Consider the following 25,527-nt stretch of genomic DNA (forward strand, 5'->3'; position numbering starts at 1 on the left):
CCTCCTTCCTTCATACTCACCATAGGCCACATAATGGGGGAACAAGGATGCAACAAGACAGGATTCTGGGGAACTGAGCTCAAAAGGGAAGGTTCTAATGAACACTTGCTCTACTGAAGTGGAAGAAGCAAAAGCTTGTGAGCAGCACCGAGCCTGCACTTGCTTTACCTGGAAGTCCAAGCCCCACATTGGTTTGTGCTTCTTCTGGCTGCCCAGACCCAGGTTAGGGGAGCTAGGAATTTGGAGGGAAGGGTTAAGGGAGGCTGGCCGGACATGCAGACTCACTTGAGCAGGATCTCATACCGGCCGGCATGCCAGGGCTGCACCTTCTTTAGAACCAGGGTGAACACGTCCTCATTCTGAAGCACCTCGTAGTGGCCAGTGTCTTTGGAGAGGGCTTTGCCATCTCGGAGCCAGTGCACGGTAGGAAAGGGGTCACCAGCTATGGCGCAGGAGATGAGGACACTCTGGCCCAGGGAGGCTGTCACCGAGCGAGGCTTACTGATGAACCAGGGCTGGGTGCCATCGTGAGGCTCTGGAAGTTGGCAAAGGGCAGAGCTAAACAGGGAGACCCCTCAGCAGGCAGTGTCCACTCAATTCTCCATGGTGGTGAAGGGTGGGAAGATAGCATGTCACCCAAGTAACAGCTTGTCCAAAATCACTGTGATTGGACACACAAATGCAGCACACCCTTCTCGTTGCACATCCATCTCGGATACATTCTCAGAGGATAATATGAGCATGACTGTATATCCAAAGTAAGGGGAGGCAGCCCAGAAGGCACAGGGGCACCAAGCCAGGTGCTAATGATCTGTATCCAATGTGTGTGATTAAGAGTTGTCACTCACTTTATGTGTGCTTAACTTGTCTCTCCTCTTAAATATTGTTGTCTAATGGCAAGGACCCTGTTAAGCCCATAACTCACCTCAAAAGTTATTACTGCCAAATTGTTAAGTATATTACAGATTTCCCTCTTAGTACTCTATGCACCTTGGCACCAGTAACTCAGAGAGGGCAGGGACTTCAGAAAGCTGGGAAGGGCAGCCCCACTCAGTCAGAGCTTGTGATGTTGGACAGGGAGCTGGCCTCCGGGGCTGGGGTAGGACTGAGGGAGCAGACGGCCCACAGTGGGAACAAAGTAGCCTCATATGGTTTCCTTGCCTCCAAATCACTTCTGGAGAGGCTGCAACAGCTCCTCCTTCCCACTCGCTCTGAGTGGGTCAGCCTCACCTTGTACCGTGAGCACGGCCTGGGTGCGGACCTCTCCGGCGCTGTTCCAGGCCTCGCAGGTGTATGTGCCCGTGTCCTCCGGGAACACTTCCTGGATACAAAGGCTGTGCTGAGTGCCTCTCTGTTCAAAGTGGAAGTCCTCTGACTCTTGGATCTCATTCCCGTTGTGCAGCCAGATGACCTCAGGGGGTGGATTCCCTGAACCAGGAGGAAGGGAAGGGGGATTGGTTAGGGAGGTCCTCCCTGGCCATGCAGCAACTCTGCACTTAATACAGTGATGTTGGATGAAACACTCCAACAACTTTCTATGCTTTCACTTCCCCATCAGTAAAATAGGAATTCGAACAGGATCTACCTCGTGGGTTTGTCGGGAGGACCTTAAAATTTGAATAGAGCAACTGAGAACATCTTCTGAGATTTGGGAAGTTCTCACAGTTTTTTTTTTTTTTTTTTGAGACGGAGTCTCGCTCTGTCACCCAGGCTGGAGTGCAGTGGCACAATCTCAGCTCACTGGAAGCTCCACCTCCTGGGTTCACACCATTCTCCTGCCTCAGCCTCCTGAGTAGCTAGGACTACAGGTGCCTGCCACCACACCCAGCTAATGTTTTGGATTTTTTAGTAGAGATGGGGTTTCACCGTGTTAGCCAGGACGGTCTCAACCTACTGACCTCGTGATCCATTGTCGCCTCGGCCTCCCAAAGTGCTGGGATTACAGGCGTGAGCCACCGCGCCCGGCCTATAATTTGGCTTTGTACCAGTCTTCAAATTACCTTCCAGCAACACTGGCCACACTATATCTTCAAATTAATCTCTTACTGCTCTAGCTATATGGCCATCCTCTTCCTCTGGACCATTTAATCATGAATCCAGAAAATCCTACCCAGAGAAGGCAGAAAAGAGAGGACAAGAGTCTCCATTTCTTTGGGTCCATCGTTTGATGGTCCCATCTGATTTTCTGGTGGATCAATGATGTGAGCAGGTCCTTGGAGAGCAATACTCATTGCAACCAATTTTCATGTTAATCCCTGAGAGACAGCTGCAGAGACAGACCTGACACTTGGACTGTCATAGTGACCTGGCTTCCATCCATGACTTTGAGATCAGAGAGGCCCTGCAGGAAGATGGGTGCAGTGGGCTTGCTGGGGGCCACAGGCAGAAGGTACTCGCTCTTCCCGCTACTCTTCTTTTCTGTGTGGTAGAAAACAGAACGTGGGGTGAACATTCATGCATTCATTCAACAAACACAGACTGAATGACCACTTGGTACACGACGGTGTTGATGCTCAGGTTCCCACCAGAAACTGGCAGCTAACAGATAAAGAGCGTTTGGAGTTCCTAGAGATCATTAGGAACAAGATGCCTCCTATTTCTCTGCTTGGCAATGACAATGTTCTTGCCTGATAGCCAAGAATGAACAATGAGCTTTTATAAGTTTGTGAGTTTTTAAAACATTTTATTTATTTTTTCAAATAAATGATACACTCACATGGTACAAAATTCAAAAGGTACCAAAGAGTATGGAAAGTCTCCCTCCCCCGCCATCCTCCAGCCACAAGTCATCTCTCCTTGGAGGCAACGAGTTTTCAGTTTCTTGTTCATCTTGCCAGAGATGATCTGTGTGTGTAACATATAGAAGCAAACAGGCATTTATTTTCTTCTTAAGACAGAACTGAAGAGCTTCTCTATCATTTTCTATAATTATATGGTGCTCCATTCCCATCCTAGGAGGTTTTAAGCACCTCATGAAAGCCAAAGACACTACACTCATTAGAACGGCTAAAAAGAAAAAGACATCACATCCCAGGAATTGGTCTTGACAAGGATGTGGAGGAACTTGCAACTCTCATACGTGTGGCAGGTGGTACAGAACCTCCTGAAAACAGTTTGGCAGTTTCTTAAAAAGTTAAACATATACTTCCCTTAGGATCTAGTCATGCCACTCCTGGGTATGTCCGCGAGAGAAATGCAAGCACATATCCATACAAAGTCTTGTACACAAGCGTTCAGAGCAGCTTCATTCAAAATAGCTGCAAACTAGAAATGACCCAAATGTCCATCGACAGGTGAGTAAATAAACAAATTGTGATATATCCACACAATGGAATATTACTCAGCAACAAAAAAGAATAAACTACTGAGGGTACCACAACAGGGATGGATTGCACAATAATTACGTTGAATGAAAGACACCAAGCTGTAGTCCCAGCTACTCGGGGGGCTGAGGTGGGAGATCACTTGAGCCTGGAAGGTTGAGGCTGCAGTGAGTCATGACCACACCACTGCACTCCAGCCTGGGAGACAGAGCAAGACTCTGTCTCAAAAACAAAAACAAACAAACAAAAAAAGGAAGCCAGACAAAGAGAGAGCACATATTGGATGACTCCATTTATATAAAATTCTAGAAAATGCAAAGTCCAGTGACAGAAAGCAGATCAGGAGTGGCGTGGGGCAGGGGACGGGGGGTTGGATTATAAAGGGGCATGAGGAAACATTTGGGGGCAATGAGAAGTTCACTTTAAAAAATCATGGCAAAGGTTTCATGTGTGTGCATATGGCAAAACTTATCAAATTGAACACCTTAAATCTATGTAGTTTATTGTACATCGATAATACCTCAATAAAAACTGGGAGAAAAAATCAATTTATTTGAGAGAGGGAGTGTGTCGGCAAGTCAAGGAGGGTGAGAGGCCTGGCCCCTCACTCGCATTCAGTTTCTTGTGGAGGTGGGTGAACAGCCTTTCCTCATTCTTAGAATCTCCGCCTCACGGGAGCTGAAGGGGAGGGGGCTGCAGAGTGGCTGGCCCTGCTGTCCACCTCTCACAAAGGACAATCCTGGTGCAGGACAAGCCATGGCTGCCCAGCCTGTGGTCTCTCCCTTGGTCCTGTGAGCCAGGCAGCTTGAATCTCAGCAATGCCATTTTAGCGTTTTTTGTTTTTGTTTTTGGCAGGTGCGGCTGTTGAGAAGGGGAGGGTTAGGATATCTCTAACTTAAACCCTAAGTTTCTGGGGAAAGGGTTGCTGGCATTTTGGGTTCTTATCAACACAAGACCACAAATACTAGACCTTCTTCAAGAAGCAGAGTCATAGGGGAGGCTTCCAGGGTATGTAATGTATCTGGGCAGGTCTCACCTCCAAAGTTGCCACTGAATTTTTATCTGTTGACACTGAAAATGAAAGCAGGCCTACTGTAGAACTCTCCTAGCCCAGCCTCTGGGAACCTGGATAGGGAGAGACTGGGAAGGCCCAAGAGGCTGGAGGAAAACTTCCCCCAAAGCAGGTGCAATTGAAGGGCATGGAGCCTGAGTGTGAAAGCAGGTACCCCCCGACGGTACCCTTGGAAGATGGGGCTCTCAGGCCCCTGCTGTTCTCCGGTCCTCCTGACTCAGCATCGCAGCCTTTGACGGAGGGCTGCCAGGGGCCTTGGCGGAGGCTCCGGGAGTGGGCTTGGGGGACACACGATTGGAAAAGGATAGATCTATCTTGTTTCTCTCACTAGGCTGCAGCAGTCGGGAAAGCTGGCTGCCTTGGGAGAGTTGAGGAATTTCCTGTCTCGCACAGACTGAGAAGGCTCAAAGACAAAATGTTTTTGTCTTTCCACAGCACTCCCTGTTCCTGCCTCTGCAATCTCAGCGAGTCCCCAGCCTTACAGAGCTTCGTGCAGATGGGCTCAAATTCCTAGATGCTACGGGAACCTCACCAACTCCAGCGTACTCCCCTTCAAGCCTGTGGCAGTCCCCTCTTCAACCCCACCTTCTCTAGGTTCTTCCCACAGACCCTGTTTCCTGGTCTAGGGGTTTGGCAAAGCCAAGTCACCCTGTGGGTCTCAGCCATTGGGGACTAAAAGCCTATCTGTCCCTCCCTCCCCTGGGAGCTCAGAAGTATGCATGAAAGGGTGGCCCGGCAGCTGCCTCCCACCAGGCAGCTCACTGGTTCCACCGGCAGCTGTGGAGGGGATCCCGGCCTCAGGCTAGTCTGCCTGGTCTGAAGCCCCACTTCCTCATTGGTCTCTAGGGGGAGTCATGGTATCATCACAGGACTTTGGGTAGTTTTAAAGAGATAATAGGTAAAAATACTTTATACAACCATTCATTATCAATGAGAACATTTGTATGAGGCTGGCATGAGAACTGACTCACATTTATCCACTTGGGCTCAATTACGTGATGGGTTTATCAGCAGCCAAAGAACCAATGGAGTCTGGGCCTCACCCAAGGGTTATGGGCTCATTTTTATATGACCTGAGGCAAATACTGTTAGGAATACAAATGCATTGCTTAAAAATATCAAGGGATATATCTCAAAGTAAATTGAGGACAAGCTTTCGTTGCACCCCCTCCAGGAGATGAGTGAGTGAACTTGGGAGGAACCGGCTGATCGGCAGACATTTAGTTCTGGTGTCACTCATTGCCTCTGGCCCTGTGTTTTGTTCCCTAAAGCCCTATAGCAAGAATGAAGGGAAGATGGAAATGATTGGGAATGAATGTTCAGAACAAGCCTGTTCTCAGACCAGCAAGGTGGGACCCAATTCCAACTCGCCACTCCACTGTACTGGTGTAGAGACCAGGAGAGACTTAACTAAGGGGAAGTGACTTGGCTAACGTCATGGGGCCAGTGTGGGCAGACCCAGAGCTCATGCCCAGGCCTTCCGAAGACAAGGCCGGGATGTTACATAGGCATCTCTTCAAAGGGAACCAGTCTCCTCCAACGGTGCCCATGGTGACCGCTCCAGGACAAACACACTGTCAGCTGACCCACATCCTAGATCCCTGGCAACTGAGAAAAACTAAAGCAGAACAGAGACAAGCCAGGTGAAAAGGGCAACACGTGTCTGTGTGTGTGTGTGTGTGTGTGTGTGTGTGTGTGTGTGTGTGTGTGTGTATTTCAATTCATTCCAAAGCCAAACAAATTATTCTGGCTCATCTCTGGCCTCTAGACTCTATCAGTTTATGCTCACTCTTATGTGGACTTAGATAAGATACGAAGGGACAGATGGAAACTGGCATTCTCAATGCATGGCCCTGGCTGTGTGATCTGAAGCAAGCTTCCCAAAGGAAGCCTCAGTGTTCTCTCCTCTAAACTGATGGTAACATAATACTGAAAAGTATGATGTCTACATCATCAGTCTAATGCATGGTAATATTGCAGGGTTTTAGATGATTAAAAAATAACATGTAAAACAGCTAGAACAACACATGGCACACAAGAAGTATAAAAATCAATGTTTTCTGACTTTTCCAACCCAACTGACTCCTTCGGTTGTGGAAATTCAACCTGATAAGAACTACAGTGAGAAGCGCCCCTCAAACCAGAACTTTCACGGATGATGATTCCTTATAAAGCCCAGCGCTCCAGGATTCCAAAAGATGCTCACAGCTCATTCAGTGTTATCCTCAACATCTCGGAAGTATTGGGCAGATTGTGTCTGTTTTACAGTGGAGGGAGCTGGGACTCAGAGAAAGAAGCTCGCCTGTCCTAAGGTCCTGCGGCTGCGATGCCCCCCGAGGAGGGGGATGCTGCTGGCGGGGTCCTGGTCTGGGTGCTTTCCCTTGACTGTCCTGGGAGCAGAGGCAGATCCCAATTCTACGAGGAGCTTTCTGTCATCATTGCCATTCGTGTCCCGAGCTATCCATTATGCTGGGAGTCACTCCTCTCTGCTTATCCTTCAGCCTCCTTCTAGCAGCATCCTGGTTTAAGGACCAGGGTCTGAGGCAAAAGGCCCCCAGTGACATGGTTGTCTCAGAGAGCCCGAGCCTTCTTCGTCTTGGGAGGACACACACTGGCCATGGCACACAAATAGCAAGGGATGCTTTGCCGGGACCCAGTGACAGACTTGCCCAGCTCAAATGGGGCCACACTAAATATACCCTGGGTTTTCCCACAGCTGTGCTTCCCGCTGGTCTGCTGAGACTGAGCCCAGAGAGGGCCTTCTTCCTGGCGTGCAGAAATGGCTGAGTCTCCTCGCTTTCCTTGCCTAAGATTAAGGACCTAAAGTGCATTTATCTGTTGCTCTGTTACTTGGTATTAGCCAATTCACTCACGGACTCAGTCATTAAACTGCTACTGTCCCATTTTGACAGAATGGAAAAAGATTGATTGGGCCGTCCTCCAACGGGAAAGACAAGCACAATGACTAAGAATAAGCCAAAGCAGATTGCTGACAAGTAAAAATGATGCCATGTAGCCAAAGCTGTTAACAGGACTTAAGAAAGAGCAAGAATGGGAGAAAGGGAAGAACAGTGAGAGAGCAGAAAAAGAAAAAGAGGGACCGTGAGGAAGAGAGCGGGGAGAAAGGGAAGCAAAGGAAGGGGGAGAGAATGAGAGACAGAGAGACAGATACACGCACTCCCCACTTCATGATTCTATAGACCCATGGAGTTTTCCACCCCTGCCATTTTGGCTATTTTTGACTTATTAGAAGTTTTTGAAGACAGTTCCTAGTCATGAAACTAAACATGAAACGATTGCTCTGGTGAAGCAAAAGCATCAAACAAATGACCTATCAGGATCCCAGAGCAGCCAAGCAGAAAGCACATGGGCCGAAGCGGGTGGGGACCTGATGCTGCCCCTGATGGGCTGGGCTACTGCCTGCAGCTGCCATCACCTCCTGAGCATCACTTTCTTCATCTGTGAAGTGAATTTGGACGTGTCAAGTGGAGTTGTTATGAGAATTAAATAAAACAAGCCAGCTTTTCTAGCCAATTAGACTTTTCCTATCGAAACAATTCCTTCTTAAAAACAAATTGATAGTGGTTTTACTTTAAAAATGCTAATATAAATTGATACCCAACATGGCGTTTTGGAAAGCTCTTATTTAGAGGAAGAGTTAGACACCCACAAAACAGGAGCAGTTTATTATCTCTTGCACTAATTCTTCTTATAAAATAACCAATAAAGCCTGTTCTTCAAACCCAGCACCAGGAGCGAGGCCTTTAGCTCCTCTGGGACCTGGCACTAGGAACCCACTGCTGCCTTTGTCCTGGGGGCTGGTCATGATCTGGCATCTCCTTCCGCACTACAGTAATTCTCCCGTCTTCCCTCCATGGCCCTTCCTTTTCTTTCTATGGTTTTAGCAGGAAAAACAACTAAATTCTGAATTTCTCCTTATAAGTGTTTTTTTCTACCTGCCAACATTTGCTGGTCAATGTGCTACTTTCTGAAGCCCCATGCTCCTGGATCCAAATTTGCATTCAATGCACGTTTGCCTTAATTTTAGATCTACCAAATATTTTCCTCAAGCTGTGAACATGAGCTATATTCCTTAGTTATTACAATGCAAAATACCATTGCAACAGCAATTCTGATTCACTCCAAATCCCGTTATACTATGGAAATTCAATAGATCACCGATTGGGGGGGGGACCGTGGAAGCATAGTTCCCCCACCTTCCTGTATTTGGAGTTCAAAATCTAGCATGGTCCAGGGATCACCACCAGCCTCCTCCTTTCCCTAAATTCCAGGATTGTCAACTCTGGAGGATTCATCAGAGGAGTTACATTTTCCCTGCTGACATGCCACGCAGCCCCTTCCCATTTCCAGGGGGTTTGTGCAAGCTGTAAATCCCCGGGGCATCTGAATTCCCCTTAAACAAAAAGCTGTCTCCTAACCACACAGAACCTTCTTGAAGTCAGCAAAATGGCTACTTTGTGGCATAAAAAGGATTTTTCCTCCCATAGCCTTGTTCTCTTTTGGCCTCCCTTCCTCCCAGAACTTAAGAAGCAAATGGGAAGAGAAGTGTGCGAGGAAAAGAATGAAAGGAACCATGACGTATAATATCCCAAAAAAGATCTCTGACCAGTAATGATAGGGTTGCTAGCTGGGAAGCAAGGATCACTGCAACCACAGCCTTTTCACTGTCTTAGAAGTTATAATCACACTCTAAACATAAAGGTATGGCCTCCAAACCACCCACTGTTCCCTCCCAGTGCGGGCCTGGAAACCACACTCTCAGTTCCACTGTCATCACATGGGTCGCGTTTTGCCACTAGGAGCTCAATGCTGCGATTCTGCGTAGCATTGTTGATCTGGGACTCGATGTAATTATGACTGACTGTGGGCTGTGGAGGTGGAGAGTTATAAAGCTCTATAAGGGCCCTATTGGTAAAATGAGGCTCAAGTTCTATGGTATGGGCACAAACATACACGTATATGCTCAGAAGTCTTTCTGCAACACGAAGAACCCACGTGGTACACAAACCTATTTCTGTACTCAATCTACACAAAATGAAAATATTGGTTATAAATTTTAACATGTAATTAATTGCTTGCTTTCGTAGAGTTAAAAGCTTGTGGACAGATGTTTTGAATAAACTAAGCTTCTTAACATATATAAAAAAGGCAAGTTAGAACCCGTATTTATTCTACTTCAATATATTTCTCTGTAGCCAATATAAGTATTTAAGAAGTTGTCAGCTGGGTGCAGTGGCTCACGCCTGTAATCCCAGCACTTAGGGAGGCCGAGGCGGGTGGATCATGAGGTCAGGAGATCGAGACCATCCTGGCTAACACGGTGAAACTCCATCTCTACTAAACATACAAAAAACTAGCCAGGCATGGTGGCGGGTGCCTGTAGTTCCAGCTACTTGGGAGGCTGAGGCAGGAGAATGGCGTGAACCCGGGAGGCAGAGTTTGCAGTGAGCCGAGATCTCGCCACTGCACTCTAGCCTGGGCGACAGAGCGAGACTCCATCTCAAAAAAAAAAAAAAAAAAAAAAAAAAAGAAGTTGTGTTTTTAGGCTTAAGGAGGTCAGGGTCCATACCTTATGTCAACTGGACAGACTGTATAGTGTCCAAAGTACCTGTGCACAACCGGGGAAGACAAAGGAGGTGGCTCCAGGCTGCCCCGCAGAGTGCCTGGTATTAATCTGAAAACAAACTGTGCCTCTACTTATTGCCAAGCAAATGCTGACTTCACTGGTGCCTGTTGTCTTCATTAAAAGCTCTGCATCAAAACAAATACCCTAATAAATATGTTTGTTATATTTTATTGTCTATTCTAGAGATCATCTTTTTAACTTACCCAAATTTTATGTCCTTAGATGCCTTTAACAGGCCCACCAGGCCTTCAGTTAAATAAACAAACCATTAGGCTGAGACACTACGTCAAAATGGGCACAACTAGCAGGCTATTAGTAAATCTAGACACTTAAGAATTTTAGCCTTGACAGAGATACTCCAGGGGGAAAAACATTTTAAATATTCTAGCCCAAGGAAGCCCCCAGCAATGACTCAGTCCAAATACTGTGAAATCCATACTGTATTTCAGATCTTCCTGGGCTCTGCAGGGATTTGAATTAATCATCTTTTAGACTCATGCTGGGTCAGGAGGAAGGACATTCATTGCTTGGTTAATCATCGGGGAATTTTTTTCCCTAGCCTGTGTTGGGAAAAGAAGGAATATTTGTTGAGGGACTCTTTTTTTTTTGAGACAGGGTCTTGCTCTGTCATCCAGGCTGAAGTCCAGTGGTGTGATCAGCCTCGACCTCGCAGGCTCAAGCAATCCTCCTGCCTCAGCCTTCTGAGTAGCTGGGACCAGAGGCATGAGCCACCACGCCTGGCTAATTTTTGTATTTTTTGTGGAGATGGTGTGTCACCATGTTGCCTAAGGTGGTCTCGAACTCCTCGGCTCAAGTGACCCACCTGCCTTGGCCTCCCAAAGTGCTGGGATTACAGGCGTGAGCCACTGCACCCAGCTCTGTTGAGGGACTCTTAAAGGTAATTTGCAGATTTCCTGCACACCCTAATGGGCACTGAGCCCCAGAAAAGCGAGGAATTCTAGGGAATGACTCCCTGCACTGCAGGGGAGGTTCAGCAACCTCTGTGCTCTCGTCCATCTTGGGAATGCCTGCTCCCATGGCAGGCCTGGCTCTACACACCGTGTGACGTGGTCCCTCCCTGCAGGGAGCTTACAGTCTGGAGAGGAAGATAATTAAACAAGCAAGTAGAGTAAAATGAATGTGAATTTTCACGGAGTAAAATGCTTTCTCCTCACCTCCAGAGGCCCTGCACGGTGTGCCCCCACCTTTCTGAACTCACTTTCTAACACACTTCCCCATTTACTTTACTGCAGCCAGAGGCTGCCGTCTTGCTGCTCTGACACGGGCCAATCCTGCTCCCAACTCAGGGCCTTGCACTTGCTGTACTGCCTGCCTGGAACTCTCTTTCCCCAGGCCATGGACGCCTCTGAGGCTTCCTTCCTCATAGCACTAAAGATGCACCCTCTCACCCCCTTGATTCACACACCCTGCTCACTGGCTTTTTCTCTTGATAATTATTCCTTTGTGACCTGCTCATGTTAACAGCAGGTGCCAGCATTTAAAATGAGGCCAGGTGCTGATTGCTGCCCACATTCCCATCAGAATGTAAGCACCCTGCAGGCAGGGCCCTCAGCTGTCCTGTCTACTGCAGTGTCCCCAGAACAATGCCTGGCACTGATCAACACAGGCATGCAGTAAAGACTTGTTGATGAGTAAATGTAATACTAGAAGCACGCGGTGTTCAGGGACCGCATTCTGGGGTGATTAGGGTAGGCTTCCCAGAGAAAGTGACATTTGTGGGAGTTTGTGGGATTTGAAGAAGAGAGTCACTGACGAAGGCAGGCAAAGAAAGCATGAAGGGCTGGCCGCAGAAATCATGTCTGAAGGCTGCACCAGCAATCTTGATGATTCTAAAATTTCGGCAAAAGGCAAGAGGTGAGAAAGAGCCCCTGCATCCAGCCTTTGGCACAGTATCTGCTGAGCTCTCAGAATAAGCTTGCTTCCAGCAGAGCTGCCCCTCAATCACCCCCAAGAGAAGACAACGGGAGGGACATGCGTTGCTGCATGGCGCCACCTTGTGGCCAGAGCCCTTGGAAGCAGGCACGTGTGTCTATGGCTTGTGTCTGGCTGGACACCTCCCTCCTCTGATTCTCTGATGGTCTTTCCCTGGCCAAACAAACAAACAATACCGTGGCAAAGTGGATCCTCTGGGAAAAGCCCTCCTCAGTCTTGGCATTTGTAAGGACTGTATCTTGTTTAAAGGTGGGCTCTGCTGGACAATCATAATCACAGCACATACCTATGGAGGGTATGTGCTATCCTATGCTCTGGGGATACGCTGCACATTCATTCACTTAATCCTCACAGTACTGCGACTGTCAGCATCTCCATTTCACACAAGAGGAAGGTGAGGTCGGGTATGCTAACTAACGCCAGGGTGCAGGGCTAGTAAGTGGCAGAGCAGGACTCATACCCAGGCTGCGGGCTCCACATCCATGCTCCCCAACATGGCCCGGTGCCACACTAAGGGCAAGAGAGGGCTGGACCTGGGCAGCTAAGGGAGAGGTGGAGCAGCGGTCAGTGCAGTAGGGAAGAAGCACCTCCACTGCGATCATCTCCCCCAGCCCATGCTGTCCAGGACCCGGAGCCAACAGGGCTGCCAATCAAGTCAGAAAAACTCCACAGCGGAGGACAGTGCAGGGAGCAGCCCCGAGCCTCCTGAGTGTCTCAGGGCACCGTGCCAGGAGTGTCACTGTGCCAGGCTCACCCTGCTCCAATCCTGTGCTGAGAGAGCCCAAACGCTGCCGGGCCTGAGTGTGCGGCTGCGTCCTCAGCCTTGTTCACCATTTATGGTATCTGAGCCTGTCTGGTCTTTACAGTCCAGTACATCCCCCACGCTAGGAGGGAGTTCTGTCATGCAGGCCTCTTCTCAGAGCAAATCCAAACTTCCTTGGCAGAGTTTTTGCCTGAGACCTCTCTGTGCCTTTTTTTCTTTTCTTTTTTTTTGATGGGTGGTGATCCTTCAGGCCCCAGCCCCCACAGGCCCGGGAGTCCGGAGGAAGGCCCGAAAGAGTTCTTGATCCTTCGCCTGGGACTCCCACCTCCGGGCTACTCTTAGCTCAGCTGGGTCTCTCTAATCCAATCTAAACACAGGCAAGCCAGGACAGACACTGGATGAGTCCTTGGCTGCGGCTGTGGAGGGAGAGTCTCGGAAAACAGAGGGCTAAGCCACGCGGCCCTACGTGTAGCATTCTGACTCTTGCTGCTCCTTACTAGACTCTGGGGTTGGGCCACGCTGGCCTCCAAGAAGAGCCCCCAGGTGGAAGGTGAGTCCTGCTCCCTGGCCCTCAGAGACAAGGCTCTCAGCACTTCAGGTTTCCTCTGAAGTCTCATTATCACAATTTCCTGAGCTCCCCACCTGGCTCCCAATGAGTCATGAAGTTACAACTATGAGGATAAATAGGTAAGTGTGTAAACCAGAATCTGGCTGGCACATTTCCAGAGGCCAGAGCTGGGCTCTGAGCCCAGTGTGGTGGGTTTCCTGGAAGGAAGGGGTGGACCAGTTTCCCAGTAACAACTCCATGCGGAGGCACCTCTTCAGTCAGAGCACCCAGGGAGCGCGCTCACTCCCGGCAGAGAGCTTCATGGAGCCAGCATCCGCCACATTCTGCACCAGTGCCAGTTCCTTCATCCCTAAGGGACTGACATTGCCCAGTCCACAGTGGCCAGTCTTCCCCTTTGGGCCAGGGGATGTGCCCTCTGAAAAAGATCAGGGCATAGGAATGAGCACAGACTTGAAAGTCACAGGCTGTTGGCTCCAGGGGCCAGTTTTGCAAACTAGTGTGATGCGCTTAGGCAAGTTACATTAACTTCCTGAGACATCCAGAGCCTTCTGTCTGAAATCAGGACAGCATCCTTGTCCCCTAGGCTACTGAGGTCTCAGTGAGAGAATAGAGGTGAGGTGAAAGTATTTAACACGGTAAGCCACAAATGTTTCTTCCCCTTCCCTTTTCTGCGAAACTTCCTCCTGCAGCCAGCCTCCCAGACGGTGGCTACTCATACAATACGGAGATGCTCCTGACAGGCCTGAGCCCTGGGGAAGGGAGAGATGTATCCTCCTGCTTGTCTGCTGGGAGGCCAGTCACCCTGCACCCAGTGCTAGCACCAGAGGACCCAGTCATGCACAGAAGCGGGGGGCATAGGCTCAGGGTGAGGGTGGGATCAGGCTTACCTGAAAGCCCCGGACCCAAGAAGCACTTCTGTGGGAACTGTCACCAGGCCTGCTGATACCACAGCCCAGACAGATCTGTCTTGAGTCTGTGGCTCCCTGCAGTTCCTGGGGACTAAGTGCTTGGCTGATGAATGGATGACCATGATAATCAGATTACTGGAGACCAGGCTGCTGATGTGTAAAAACAAGCCTGGGCCCGTGAGTAGAAGGGGGGCAGAAAGGGGACAACCTGTGGCCCTCTGGAAGCCTCAATATGCACACTGTGACCCAGGGTCCCCCAGCATGCAGGGGGTCACTGGTGAGGCCACTGTCTGCTCGGGGAATATGTGAGTGCTCTCCCAAGTCTTTCTGTAGTGTGTGAGGTTTTCTTCTGACCAGACCTGGAACTTCTGGAGCTAAGGGAGTCCTCATCTCTTTCCCCCATATCTTTCCGTGGCCCCAGTGGAGTGAGGGGTGAGGAAAAGCCCACCTCTGATGGCAGACCCTTGTCACTGTGAACTCCTGGAGGTCATCTCCCTCATTTCCTACCTTCAGGTGCAGCACTTTTTAAGGAACCTCTCCTCTGCCCCTAAGAGGCTGCAGCAGCCACTCCTCTGTTACAGCAGCTGCCGCTGGTAATGGTGTGAAGAAGTGCCATGTGCACCTCTGCTCCCTAGATTTTGGCTCATGATACCATTTTCTACAAATGTGCCCTTCCTCCAAAGCAGAAATGTCTGCAGGAAAGGTGCTTCTACCCGAGTGCCCGGAGGCTCCTACCATGGACGGTGACCCGGGCGCTGCAGGACACCTGCCCCAAGGCATTCTCAGCCAGGCAGGTGTAGGTGCCATGGTCCTCTGGCAGGGCATCCTGGATGTGGAGCTCAGCCACGCCAGCCTCGCAGGTGGAGTGAGCGTACTGGATGGGCTGTCCTGTGGAGGAAGCACAGGAAGGTTCAGGCCAGGCAGCACTGGCAGTAGGGACGGGAGCCCCGTCCTCATCAGGGCTGCTGCTGTCATGATGCTGAGGCTTATCATGCTTGCTCAGATCCATTGAGGGCTAATAATGTACCACGCACATCTCCAGCCAGCAGGACAGAGGCTTATGGGCTGGAGAAAGAGCCAGGGGCTAAGGAGATGAAGGAAAGGGAGTAATTGTGTGGTGGAGGAGGAAGACGGGGCCTGGAGGGGCTGGGAAGGGAGAATCCGGAAGAATTAAGAATGTAGGGGGGAAAAGGACACAGTTTTGGGCATTCTGTGTTAAACAGTCTCCAAATCCACATCCTCAACTTCACAGAATTCTGAGCCTGGAGAGAATCTTACAGGATCATCTGGCCCATAGTCCAGCCTCAGGCAAAACAGAGCTTTCCCGGGCTGAACATGGGGTGCCCAGCTCTGGATGTCTCCAGAAATAAGGATTTCATTTTCCACTGTAGATATTTATCAAAAAGCAATTCTGCATCCCAATGCTGCAGTTAGGTGCATTTATTCTATGCAATTAGGTGTATTTTAGGGTTCACAGAAAAGGTAAATATAGGGAACTAAAAATGACTCGGCTCCTTTTTTCCAGAGTCCCTTCCATGTGACATGTTCCAGGTCACATAAAGTCCTGCGTGGAGACAGGAGTGCATGCAATGAGCTTCAGTGGTTTCCTTAATGCTCTATGTTCCTGGGAGTTTATCATTCTGGGATGTGACTTTTCATTTCCAGGAAAAAAAAAAATCTCATTACTGAAGAGTCTGGCCTCCGAGCAGGAATGCGTCCAGCTGCCATATAGGAAGCAACTGTCAGTTTCTTCCCTTGCCAGGCCCCAGGGTCCTGGTTTGCACTTCATAAAATCGGGGGCGGCCAGTGGGGGAGGGAGAAAGGACACAAAGAAGTTGTCTCCCTGCAATGCAGTGTTTTCTTCTGCACATAGCAACACTTCGTGTCTCCATGACAGTTTGGCAAAGATCAGCTAGCACACCATAGGACCAGAGGGAAAGATTCCTCTCAAACTCCTGCATTTCATAAAAGTGAGGCCGAGGGCTGGGAAAGGCAGGGCCCTGGATCCTGCCACTGAGAGAAGTGAGCACTGCTCTTTGTTTTTATTTTTTGTCACAATGGTACCCTCCAAACCTCTCTTCCTTGACAATACGAGTGCATTCTCTGACTGCCGCCAATATGTCTCTGCTGTCCCAACATGTGCTGACAAGCCTTTTGAGAGCTCTCCTTTAACTGGAATGTAACTCACTGTGGCCCCACAAATATAGGATGGGGTGGAGGCCCCAGAAAGGAGCTGTTGGCTCAGGGCACATCAGAATTGGGAGACATTAGGCTCTCCCAACTCGCAGGCTGGGTTAAACCAGAGCAGCCAAGGAAACCCAACTTGAGCATGATCGCCCTCTAGTGGAACGGGTGTGGAAACGCTAAGAGTCGCTGAGAACAGTCTTGAGTGATGTAAACTAGGCGACAGCAAGCTACGGTTCCTGGGCCGAATCCGAACTGCAGCTTGTTTTTGTAGCGCCTGCAGGATAAGAATAGTTTTTACATATTTTAAATGGCCGAAAAAAATAAAGGGAATATATTTCATGACATGTAAAAATTATGTGAAATTCACATTTCAGTATCCATAAAGTTTTACTGCAACATAGCCACATTCATTCTTTCACATATTGTCTATGGCTTACGTAATGTCTATTCTTTTCTTTTTTGAGATAGGGTCTCACTCTTATTACCCAGGCTGGAGTGCAGTGGCTAAGTTTTGCTAACCCTGGCTAAGTTTTGCATTTTTTTTTTTTTTTTTTTTTTGTAGAGACAGTTTCGCTATGTTGGCCAGGCTGGTCTTAAACTCCTGAGCTCAGGCAATCCACCTGCCTCAGTCTCCCAGAGTGCTGGGATTACAGGAGTGAGCCACTGCGCCCAGCCTCCTGTGGCTGCTTTTATACCACAACAGCAGAGTTGAGAGTTGTTAAAGAGGCTGCTGTATGGCCTGAAAAGCTGAAAATAGCTACTACCTGGCCCTTTATAGAAAATGTTTGTTGATATTAGACTCTGTTACTAGTCCTTAATGCCCATATTGCATTCCAGCCACAAGGAGGCTGCCTCCTTGATCCAATAGGACTTCTGTCCTTTGCGGAGGGCTGGGAGGGAAGGCAGACCTCAGTTCTCACTTACCTACCCAAGAAGACTACAAGTAGGAAGACTAGATGGCACTTCCTCTCACTCACTAAAGACAGCATCTAGCAAAGCCTGAGCGAACTACACCAACAAGGAAGGTTCGCAGGCAATACATCAATGACGCAGATACAACTGGGGACTATTTGGTGCATAAGTGCTGGGGGCCACTGTTCGCTCTCTCTCTTTCTTATTATTTATTTGAGATGGAATTTTGCTCTTGTCACCCAGGCTGGAATACAATGGCATAATCTCGGCTCACTGCAACCTCTGGCTCCTGCGTTCAAGCGATTCACCTGCCTCAGCCTCCGGAGTAGCTGGGATTACAGGCACCTGGCACCATGTCTGGCTAAGTTTTGTATTTTTAGTAGAGATGGGGTTTCATCATGTTGGCCAGGCTGGTCTTGAACTCCTGACCTCAGGTGATCCACCCACCTTAGCCTCCCAAAGTGCTGGGATTACAGGCGTGAGCCACCGCACCTGGCCCACTGCTCTCTTAAGGAGCCTATTCTATTAGATGTGAGAGTGAGCTGAGATCCCAAACCTTCTGTTCCAACCTATCTTCTGATAGATAAAGAAGCTGGTACCCTGAGGGGTGAAGTGTCCAAGGTCACTTAGACCACTCAGCAGTGAACGGTGCCTGTGTCTCCTGACTCTCAGCAGGGCCTCTTTCACCCTCCCGGGGGATCCATCTCATCAATTTAATGGACTGTTCTCAGTCTTTTTAAGTCAGAGTTCTCCCACACTGTCGAAATTAAATGGTCCTTTAAAAAGAAAAGGGTGATAATATACAGCAAATGATTTTTTAAAGGACCTTACTTGACAAAAAAAGAGTTGGCGAGTCTCTATAGGACTATCACTTTAAAAGAATAACTGGTCTGTGAGGCCAGAACCACCTGCCACTAAATAAAAGGTGAGATCCCTCAAGCAACTTCGAGAGTGGTTCATTAGTTTATTAATTTATTTGTTCATTTATTGACTCAAGAAACATTAACTGAGGGCCCATTATGAGTTTGGCCATATGAAAAGAAATCCAACTGCTCGTGCCCCTATGTGTCAGGCATCTCATTATCCACTTTATAGAAATGATCTAACTTAATTTCACAACGGCATGATTCCCACCATGCAGATGGAGAACTCAAGGCTCAGACAGGAGTAGTAACTTCCTCAGTCAGTCGGGACCAGGATCCCAGTGCCCATGCTCTCTCTGTGCCCTGTGCTTCCTTCTCATAGCACCGGGATGTCCAAGGCATAAATGGCTCAGAGGGAGAAGTGAGAATTCAGGCACGGCCAAAGGGCCCAGGGGATGGGAGCAGAGAGCTGGAGCAGGGGGCACTCACCATTCAGCAGCCAAGTGATCTGGGGCACTGGAGTCCCCCGTACGGAGCACTGCAGCACAAAATCCTGGCCCTCAATGACGGTGCAGTCCTTCAGGACACTGGAGAAGGAGGGGGCCACCTCTATCACAGCAAGCCCTGTGAGGGAAAAGGACAGGTCAGCTCAGATCACAGCTTGCCCGCTCTGGTGATGCCTGCAGTCACCCCAGCCTCCCAGGCACGCCTCACTGTCCTGGACACCTGGGTACCCCCGGCAGCCTGCCTTTGCCTTCTCTCTCTCTTCACGCTTAGGAAACAGGCAGCACCAGTGGTGTAGGGACCTGGAGCCTGAAGCAGAGTCACCAGCAGGGGCTTTTTCATAGTCACAAAACACCCTAGCCCTGGGGTGCTTGGAACCTGGAGCCTTCTCTCCTCTGTGATCCAGGTGCCTCCTGTTTGGCCTTGGCTTTTGCTACCCTCGAGCCTCCGGAGAGCTCCTTCTGCTTTGTCGGTCCTACTCCACTTTCTAGTGTCTCTTATCTTCTTTAATATGTCCCATCAGTGATTACACAATCTTGTGAATATCTTTTTACTTGTATAAGCCACAGGCTTACAGGTGAGGCCATTTCCATTTTAAATTATTACGATGATTTTTTTCCAATTCCAGAACTGAATCAAAGGACTCACACGTGCTCCAGTTTTCTAAGCACAGTCTGAGCCCCAGTCTAGGTCAGGGCTCAGAGCTGCCAGGGACCTGGGGATATGCACTAATGGTGCCTGTGTGTAGTTTGAATGCACATTCTGGTTGAGAACTGCTGAGCTGAACTTTCCAAAAGCCTTCTACATCAGTGACTTAGGGGACATTTTCTAGTTTGGGGACCTTAATTAAGAGCAATAGGAATAATCTCTTCTATGACAACCAGAACATGCTGTACATGTGTCAAGGTGGCTGATAGCTGAGAAAAGGTGGAACTGGATTTGGTGCTTAGAAGATATATCAATGGTGCTTTTCAAGGCAGCCTATTCAATACAGAGATGAGAGTAAATGCCATATTATACTGCAGGGGTTTATGGGCAAGAAAACCAATAAAATTTGAGGGCCTACTATGTGCCAGGTACTTTTCAAGATGTGATTGTGACAATGCCATTAGGTTGTTCTCTTGAGTTCATTTTACAGATGAAGTTACTAATTTCCCATAGTTGAACTCGATGCTGAAGCCAGGTTTTACAGCCAGCTCTGACTGTACAGTTGCACTTTCTCCTCCAGATCCTAGGGGAGGGTAGGCGATGGGAGGGCAGTGGCAAGACAGAGTGATGGTGTGCCTGGACAGGCCTGGCACTGAGGAATGGTCAGACAGACCACCCGGAGGAGGTGGGGAGGCACCCTCTCCTCCCTTCCCTTGGCCAGTGTTGAACTCCCTCATTAGAGAAATGCCTTTGGGAATTATCAAAAAGGATACAGGCTTTCATGCAAGGTCAATTTGGGTTAGAAATATATTCTCTTTTACAAGGCCTGTGAACTTGGACAAGTCATTTAACCTTACTAAAGATCAGTATTCTCATCTAGAAAATGGGTATGATTTTCTTATAAGATTGTTGGGATAACTAAGTGAAACAATTCAGGTACAGCATTTAGCACAAAACCTAGCATAGCACATCCTCAGTGAGTGTTAGCTTTTACTATCAAGTAAAAGCTGCACATAGAGACTCCACTTGCAGCAAACATAGTCTAGGGATGAAAGAGAGAGTAGGGATAGAGTAGGAGCTCGAGAGGCTCTCAAGTGGAAGGAAGATTTTCTTTTCTTTTTCAGCATAGGGACAACTAGAGCATGCTTGTAGGGAGAAAAAATAGGTCTCTCAACAAGGGCAGGGGAAAGACTGAAGAAGTGGTGGAGGAGTAAATCATTGTTAGATCAGATCCTTGTGAAGATGGGAAAGGATAGAAAGAGAAGTCTTGGGAAGGGAAACAGACAGGTATTCTGCAGTGTGGGAAAACAGAAAGAGAGAAGTCTGTAGGGGTAGCTAAAAAAACACCCATCAGATGACCTGCTTCATGGTAAACTCATCTGCCAAGAATTAACTAGGATGTTTAGGAACCGGAGAAGTTTTAGAAAAGCGAGTGTCTTCATCAAGAAGATAGGATGTAGAATGGCAGAGTAAAGACCTCTGAAGATCTACTCCTCCATAAAAGCAACAACAATACTGGCAAAAAGAGTCAAAAGCAATGGTTTCAGAATGCCAGAAATTAACCACAGGCTTGCAACATTCTGAGAGCATTCATTAAAAACAAACATCCAGGTGTGGTGGCTCACGTCTTTCATATCAGCACTTTGGGAGGCCAAAGCAGAAGGACTGCTCGAGCCCCAAGTTTGAAAACAGCCTGGGAAACAGCAAGACTGTTGTCTCTACCAAAAAAATAAAATTAAAATATTAGCCAGGCATGATGGCATGTGCCTGTAGTCTCACTTAGTAGGTTGAGGCAGGAGGATTGCTTGAGTCCAAGAGTTTGAGGCTGTAGCAAGCTGTGATCACGCCACTGCACTCCAGTCTGGGTGACACAGCAAGACTCTGTCTCTAAAAAGTAAAAACAATAAACAACAACAAAAAAACCCAAACAACAGTACCCTGCCCCTCCACCCCCCAAAAAACAAACAACAACAACAAAAACAAAACACACAGCTGAATCTTGGTAAGAACAGCAAGCTATGTGCTTTCTCACTCTTGTCCCCCTTGCCCCAGCTCTGGGGTAACTCTGAAAACCAACAGTACCTATGGTACTTGTGAAAATCAGCCACTTAGCAAGAGGTAGGATGGGTTCAGAGCTCCTGAAAAACCCCATCCCTAAGAAAATGGTCACTATTTGCCCTGTCTGGCAGCTCCTTCAATAGCTCCATTTTCAGGGTTGTCTTTATTTAACCTAACTCAGAGTTTACTCTGTGTGGATGGCCCCATCTCCAGGGTGTTTGTTAAAAACAATCAGTAACAATTGTTTAATATTACAGCTACTTGAGACAGCAATATCATTTGGGGCTAACAAGAGTCTGATCAAAAAACTTAAAAGGAAAAACTGGGGAATGAGATGTCCAGGACTTTGAAAAACTCTGACAGATTCCTGAGAACTGAGAAGCTCACATGGATGTGCAGGGCTGTGAGCCTGCCCAGGGAAGATGTAAGAAGGCCCTCCTGTCTCACCTTTGGCTGACTTGGAGCTTTGGTGCAAGCAGAAAGTAAAGGCTAAAGCAGACCTGTAAACTGCTGGCCAGAGCACGGAAGATGGGTGTAACACACACACAGAGCCCCTTGGCAAAGGCAGGGAAAAGTATTAGTTCAAGGTGTTAAAGGAACTCTCCATTCAATCAATTAGCTAAGCTAACTAAGCAGGGACTTCTGTGGCCACACATGACAAATAATCCAGCCTTTACAGAATGAGAGAGGATTACTGTAAATCATGTCTGGTAAATGACTTGTATCCAGAATATATAAAGAACTCCTGCAACTCAACAATAAAAAAAGTAAATGACCCAATTAAAACATGGGTAAAGTACTTGAATAGGCATTTCTCTGAAGGAGATATACAAATGTCCAATAAGTATATGAAATGATACTCAAAATTACTAGTCATCAGAGAAATGCAAATCAAAATTGCAGTCAGGCTGGGTGTGGTGGCTCATGCCTGTAAACCAGCACTTTAGGAGGCTAAAGTGGGAGGACTGCTTGAGCGAGGAGTTCAAGACCAGCCTGGGCAAATAGTGAGACCTTGTATGTACAAAAATAAACAAAATTAGTTGAGTATGGTGGCACGTGCCTGTGGTCCCAGTTACCCAGGAGGCTGAGGTGGGAAGGATCACTTGAGACTGGGATGTTGAGGCTGCAATGAGCTATTATCATGCCACTGCACTCCAGCCTGGGCAACAGAGTAAGACCCTGTTTCAAAAAAAAAAAAAAAAAAAAACATAGATGATTGTGAATGGCTATAATGAAAAAATGGAAAACAGGCTGAGTGCAGAGGCTCATGCCTATAATCCTAGTACTTTGGGAGGTTGAAGTGGGAGGATCACTCAAGTCTAGGAGTTTGAGACCAGCCTGGGCAACATAGTGAGACCCCCACCTCTACAAATAATAAAAAAAATTAGCCAAGTGTGGTGGCAAGCACCTGTAGTCCCACCTACTCAGGAGGCAAGGCAGGAGGATTGCTTGAGCCCAGGAGTTCAAGGTTACAGTGAGCTATTACCATGCCACTGCACTCTAGCCCCACTGACAAAGCAAGACCTTGTTTTTTAAAAAAAGCAAGCAAGCAAACAAGAAAATAACAAGTATTGGTGAGAATGTGGAAAAACTGCAACACTCATACATTGCTAGAAGAATGTAAAATGGTGACAAACAGTTTGTTAGTTCCTCAGAAGGTTAAATCCAGAATTACCTTATGACCCAATAATATATGTGGTCTAAACCTCAAAGCTGAAAACAGGTATTGAAAACAACTCATACATAAATGTGCAGAGCAACACTTTTCACCATAGCTAAAAAGTAGAAACAACCACACGGACCTCAACTGATGCATGCATAAACAAAACACGCTATATCCATACGATAGGGTATGATTCAGCCACATGGATGAGTGAAGTACTAACACCTGCTACAACATGGATGAACCTCGAAAACATTAAGCTAAGAGAAAGAAGCCAGACACGAAAGGCCATATACTGAATGACTCCACTTAACATCAAATGTTCAGCAGGGGAAAACCCATAGAGACAAAAAGTAGATGAGTGGCTACCAGGGGTTGTGGGGATGGGAGAACAGGGAGTGATGGCTAATGGGTAGGATATTTTGGGAGTGGTAATGAAAATGTTCTGAAATTAGATGATAGTGATGGCCACACAACTCTGTGAATATATACACTGAATTGTATACTTCACTGAATTGTATACTTTAAAAGGGTGCCTTTTATGTTACGTGAATTATATCTCAAAGTTGTCACACAAAACACAACAAGATAGGGAATCAACCTGAGATATATTACCCCATGATGCAAACAGGCTAAAAATAGTCCTCTACAAGACTTAGATAAATTCGTAGCAGAAGAAGCCACAGGAGAATCTAGGCGCTCTGGATACGCCATTAACCTGTGGTGGACCTGACACCATATTTCTGTCCCCCACGCAGGGACAGAAACCTGGCCTGGATGATGAGGTTTGATCTCCTAGACCTGTGAACTCTTCCTACAGGCACTCCCACCTCCAAATGGCATGGATAATATTTCTTGTAAAGGAATTCACAAGACTAGTAAAAATCCCAGTTAAACAATAGTTAAAATCCCAGTGAATCAACAGTATACAGTGAAAAGTAAGATGCCCCATTCCTTCCTGTGGACCCCCAGTTCCCCTTCCTAGAGGGACTTGTGTGCTCTTCCAGAAATGATTTCTGCACACACAGGCATCTTTTGCATGTGTGTACACAGATCTTTTCTTCCTTTTATACGTGAGCCTGTACTTTGTTCCTCTCCCTTCCTAGTGCGTCTTGAACATGTTTTGGCATCAGTCTACAGGATGCTGTCTGGCATTCTACTATATGGATACATGACTAAGTTTTTTTTTCTTTTAGAAATGTGCATTAGGAAAATTTTCAAACGTAGACAAAAGTAGACAAAGCAGTGCAGTGAATTCCTATGTACCGATCTCTCAACTTTTATTTGTTATCAATATTATTTTATTGATACTCCTGTCAGTGCTCCCCAAACATGAATTATTTCTAAGTCAAATATAAAAAACCATATCATTTCACCAGTAAATAACTCAGGATATATCTCTCAAACAGATGAACTTACAAAAAAAAAAAAAGTAATGAGACCACCATCACATCTTAAAACACCACAAATTCCTTTATATTAAATCTTATCAGTGTCCAAATTTTCTTGATGTTCCCATAAAAACTTTTTAAAGATTATCTCAGTCAGAGTTGGTACAAGATTATCAAAAATTATTGTAATTGTTGATGTTACTATATACCTTCTAATCTAAGTTTTCTGTAGGTTGTCTTTTTTTGTTTGTTTGTTTGCAATTTGTACGTGGAAAAAAAATGGGTGAAAGTTATTTGTTCTACAGTTTCCAGCAGCCTGCAATTTGCAGATTCTACTCTTGTGGTATTTGTTAATACATTTCTCAAGTGTATGGCATGGGCGGAGGGCCTACACATGCATTTAGAGTAAGGGGGAAATTTTATAGAGATAGACAGGTACAATAATATTTATCATAGGTATGTTATAATAGTGAAAATGGAAACAATTTAATTAATTCAGCAAATAACAGCATACCTAAATTAGATACAGCCATTCCATGCAATATTATATGGCTACTAAAAGTCATGCTTTCCAAGAATTGTATAAAAAGATGTTAATATCACACGAGCAAATTGGGATAGAAAGCAGTATACAAATACCACAATGGTAAGTTTGTATAAAAACATTAAAATATAATTTATTTCTGAGTCATAAGATTATATATTGTTTAAACTCCCCACAATGAACATACATTACTTTTATAAACAGACAGTACAATAAACATAAAAGATGTGGGATCCCACATCATCTCACATTACTCTAAACCTGTATATTTAATGAACACTCGGTTCTCTGTGGTTACAAACGTGAGTCACGATACTATTCGAACAGCTGAGGGACCTAGGAAAGGCAGCTGTCAGCTGGGCTGGGCGTGGGGCCATGCATGTTGATTTTGAGGTGATTCTGATGTGAACTCCTGATTATGAATCACTGGCCTGGAGCAACATACTTGGCCCTGGCATGTGGTTGGGGGTGACATATCTGTCGGGCTGTGCACCAAGGCAGGGGACTATAGGAGATGAACCAT

General features: G+C 47.1%; 1 protein-coding gene across 6 annotated transcripts in view; it reads right to left on the reverse strand.

Moving 5' to 3' along the window:
* The window catches only part of MYLK (myosin light chain kinase), a 287,445-nt gene that overhangs the window by 94,477 nt on the left and 167,441 nt on the right, over positions 1 to 25,527 (reverse strand). For all 6 annotated transcript variants that reach the window (XM_025377289.1, XM_025377293.1, XM_025377292.1 and 3 more), the window contains 5 exons: positions 18,686 to 18,820; positions 14,970 to 15,122; positions 2,281 to 2,418; positions 1,231 to 1,428; positions 286 to 535 (listed from right to left, as the gene is read on the reverse strand). In XM_025377289.1, the coding sequence (XP_025233074.1) occupies positions 286 to 535; positions 1,231 to 1,428; positions 2,281 to 2,418; positions 14,970 to 15,122; positions 18,686 to 18,820 (874 nt within the window). The remainder of the gene's footprint in view (positions 1 to 285; positions 536 to 1,230; positions 1,429 to 2,280; positions 2,419 to 14,969; positions 15,123 to 18,685; positions 18,821 to 25,527) is intronic.

This window comes from Theropithecus gelada, chromosome 2 (assembly GCF_003255815.1).
Source record: "Theropithecus gelada isolate Dixy chromosome 2, Tgel_1.0, whole genome shotgun sequence".
Classification (NCBI taxonomy): Eukaryota; Metazoa; Chordata; class Mammalia; order Primates; family Cercopithecidae; genus Theropithecus; species Theropithecus gelada.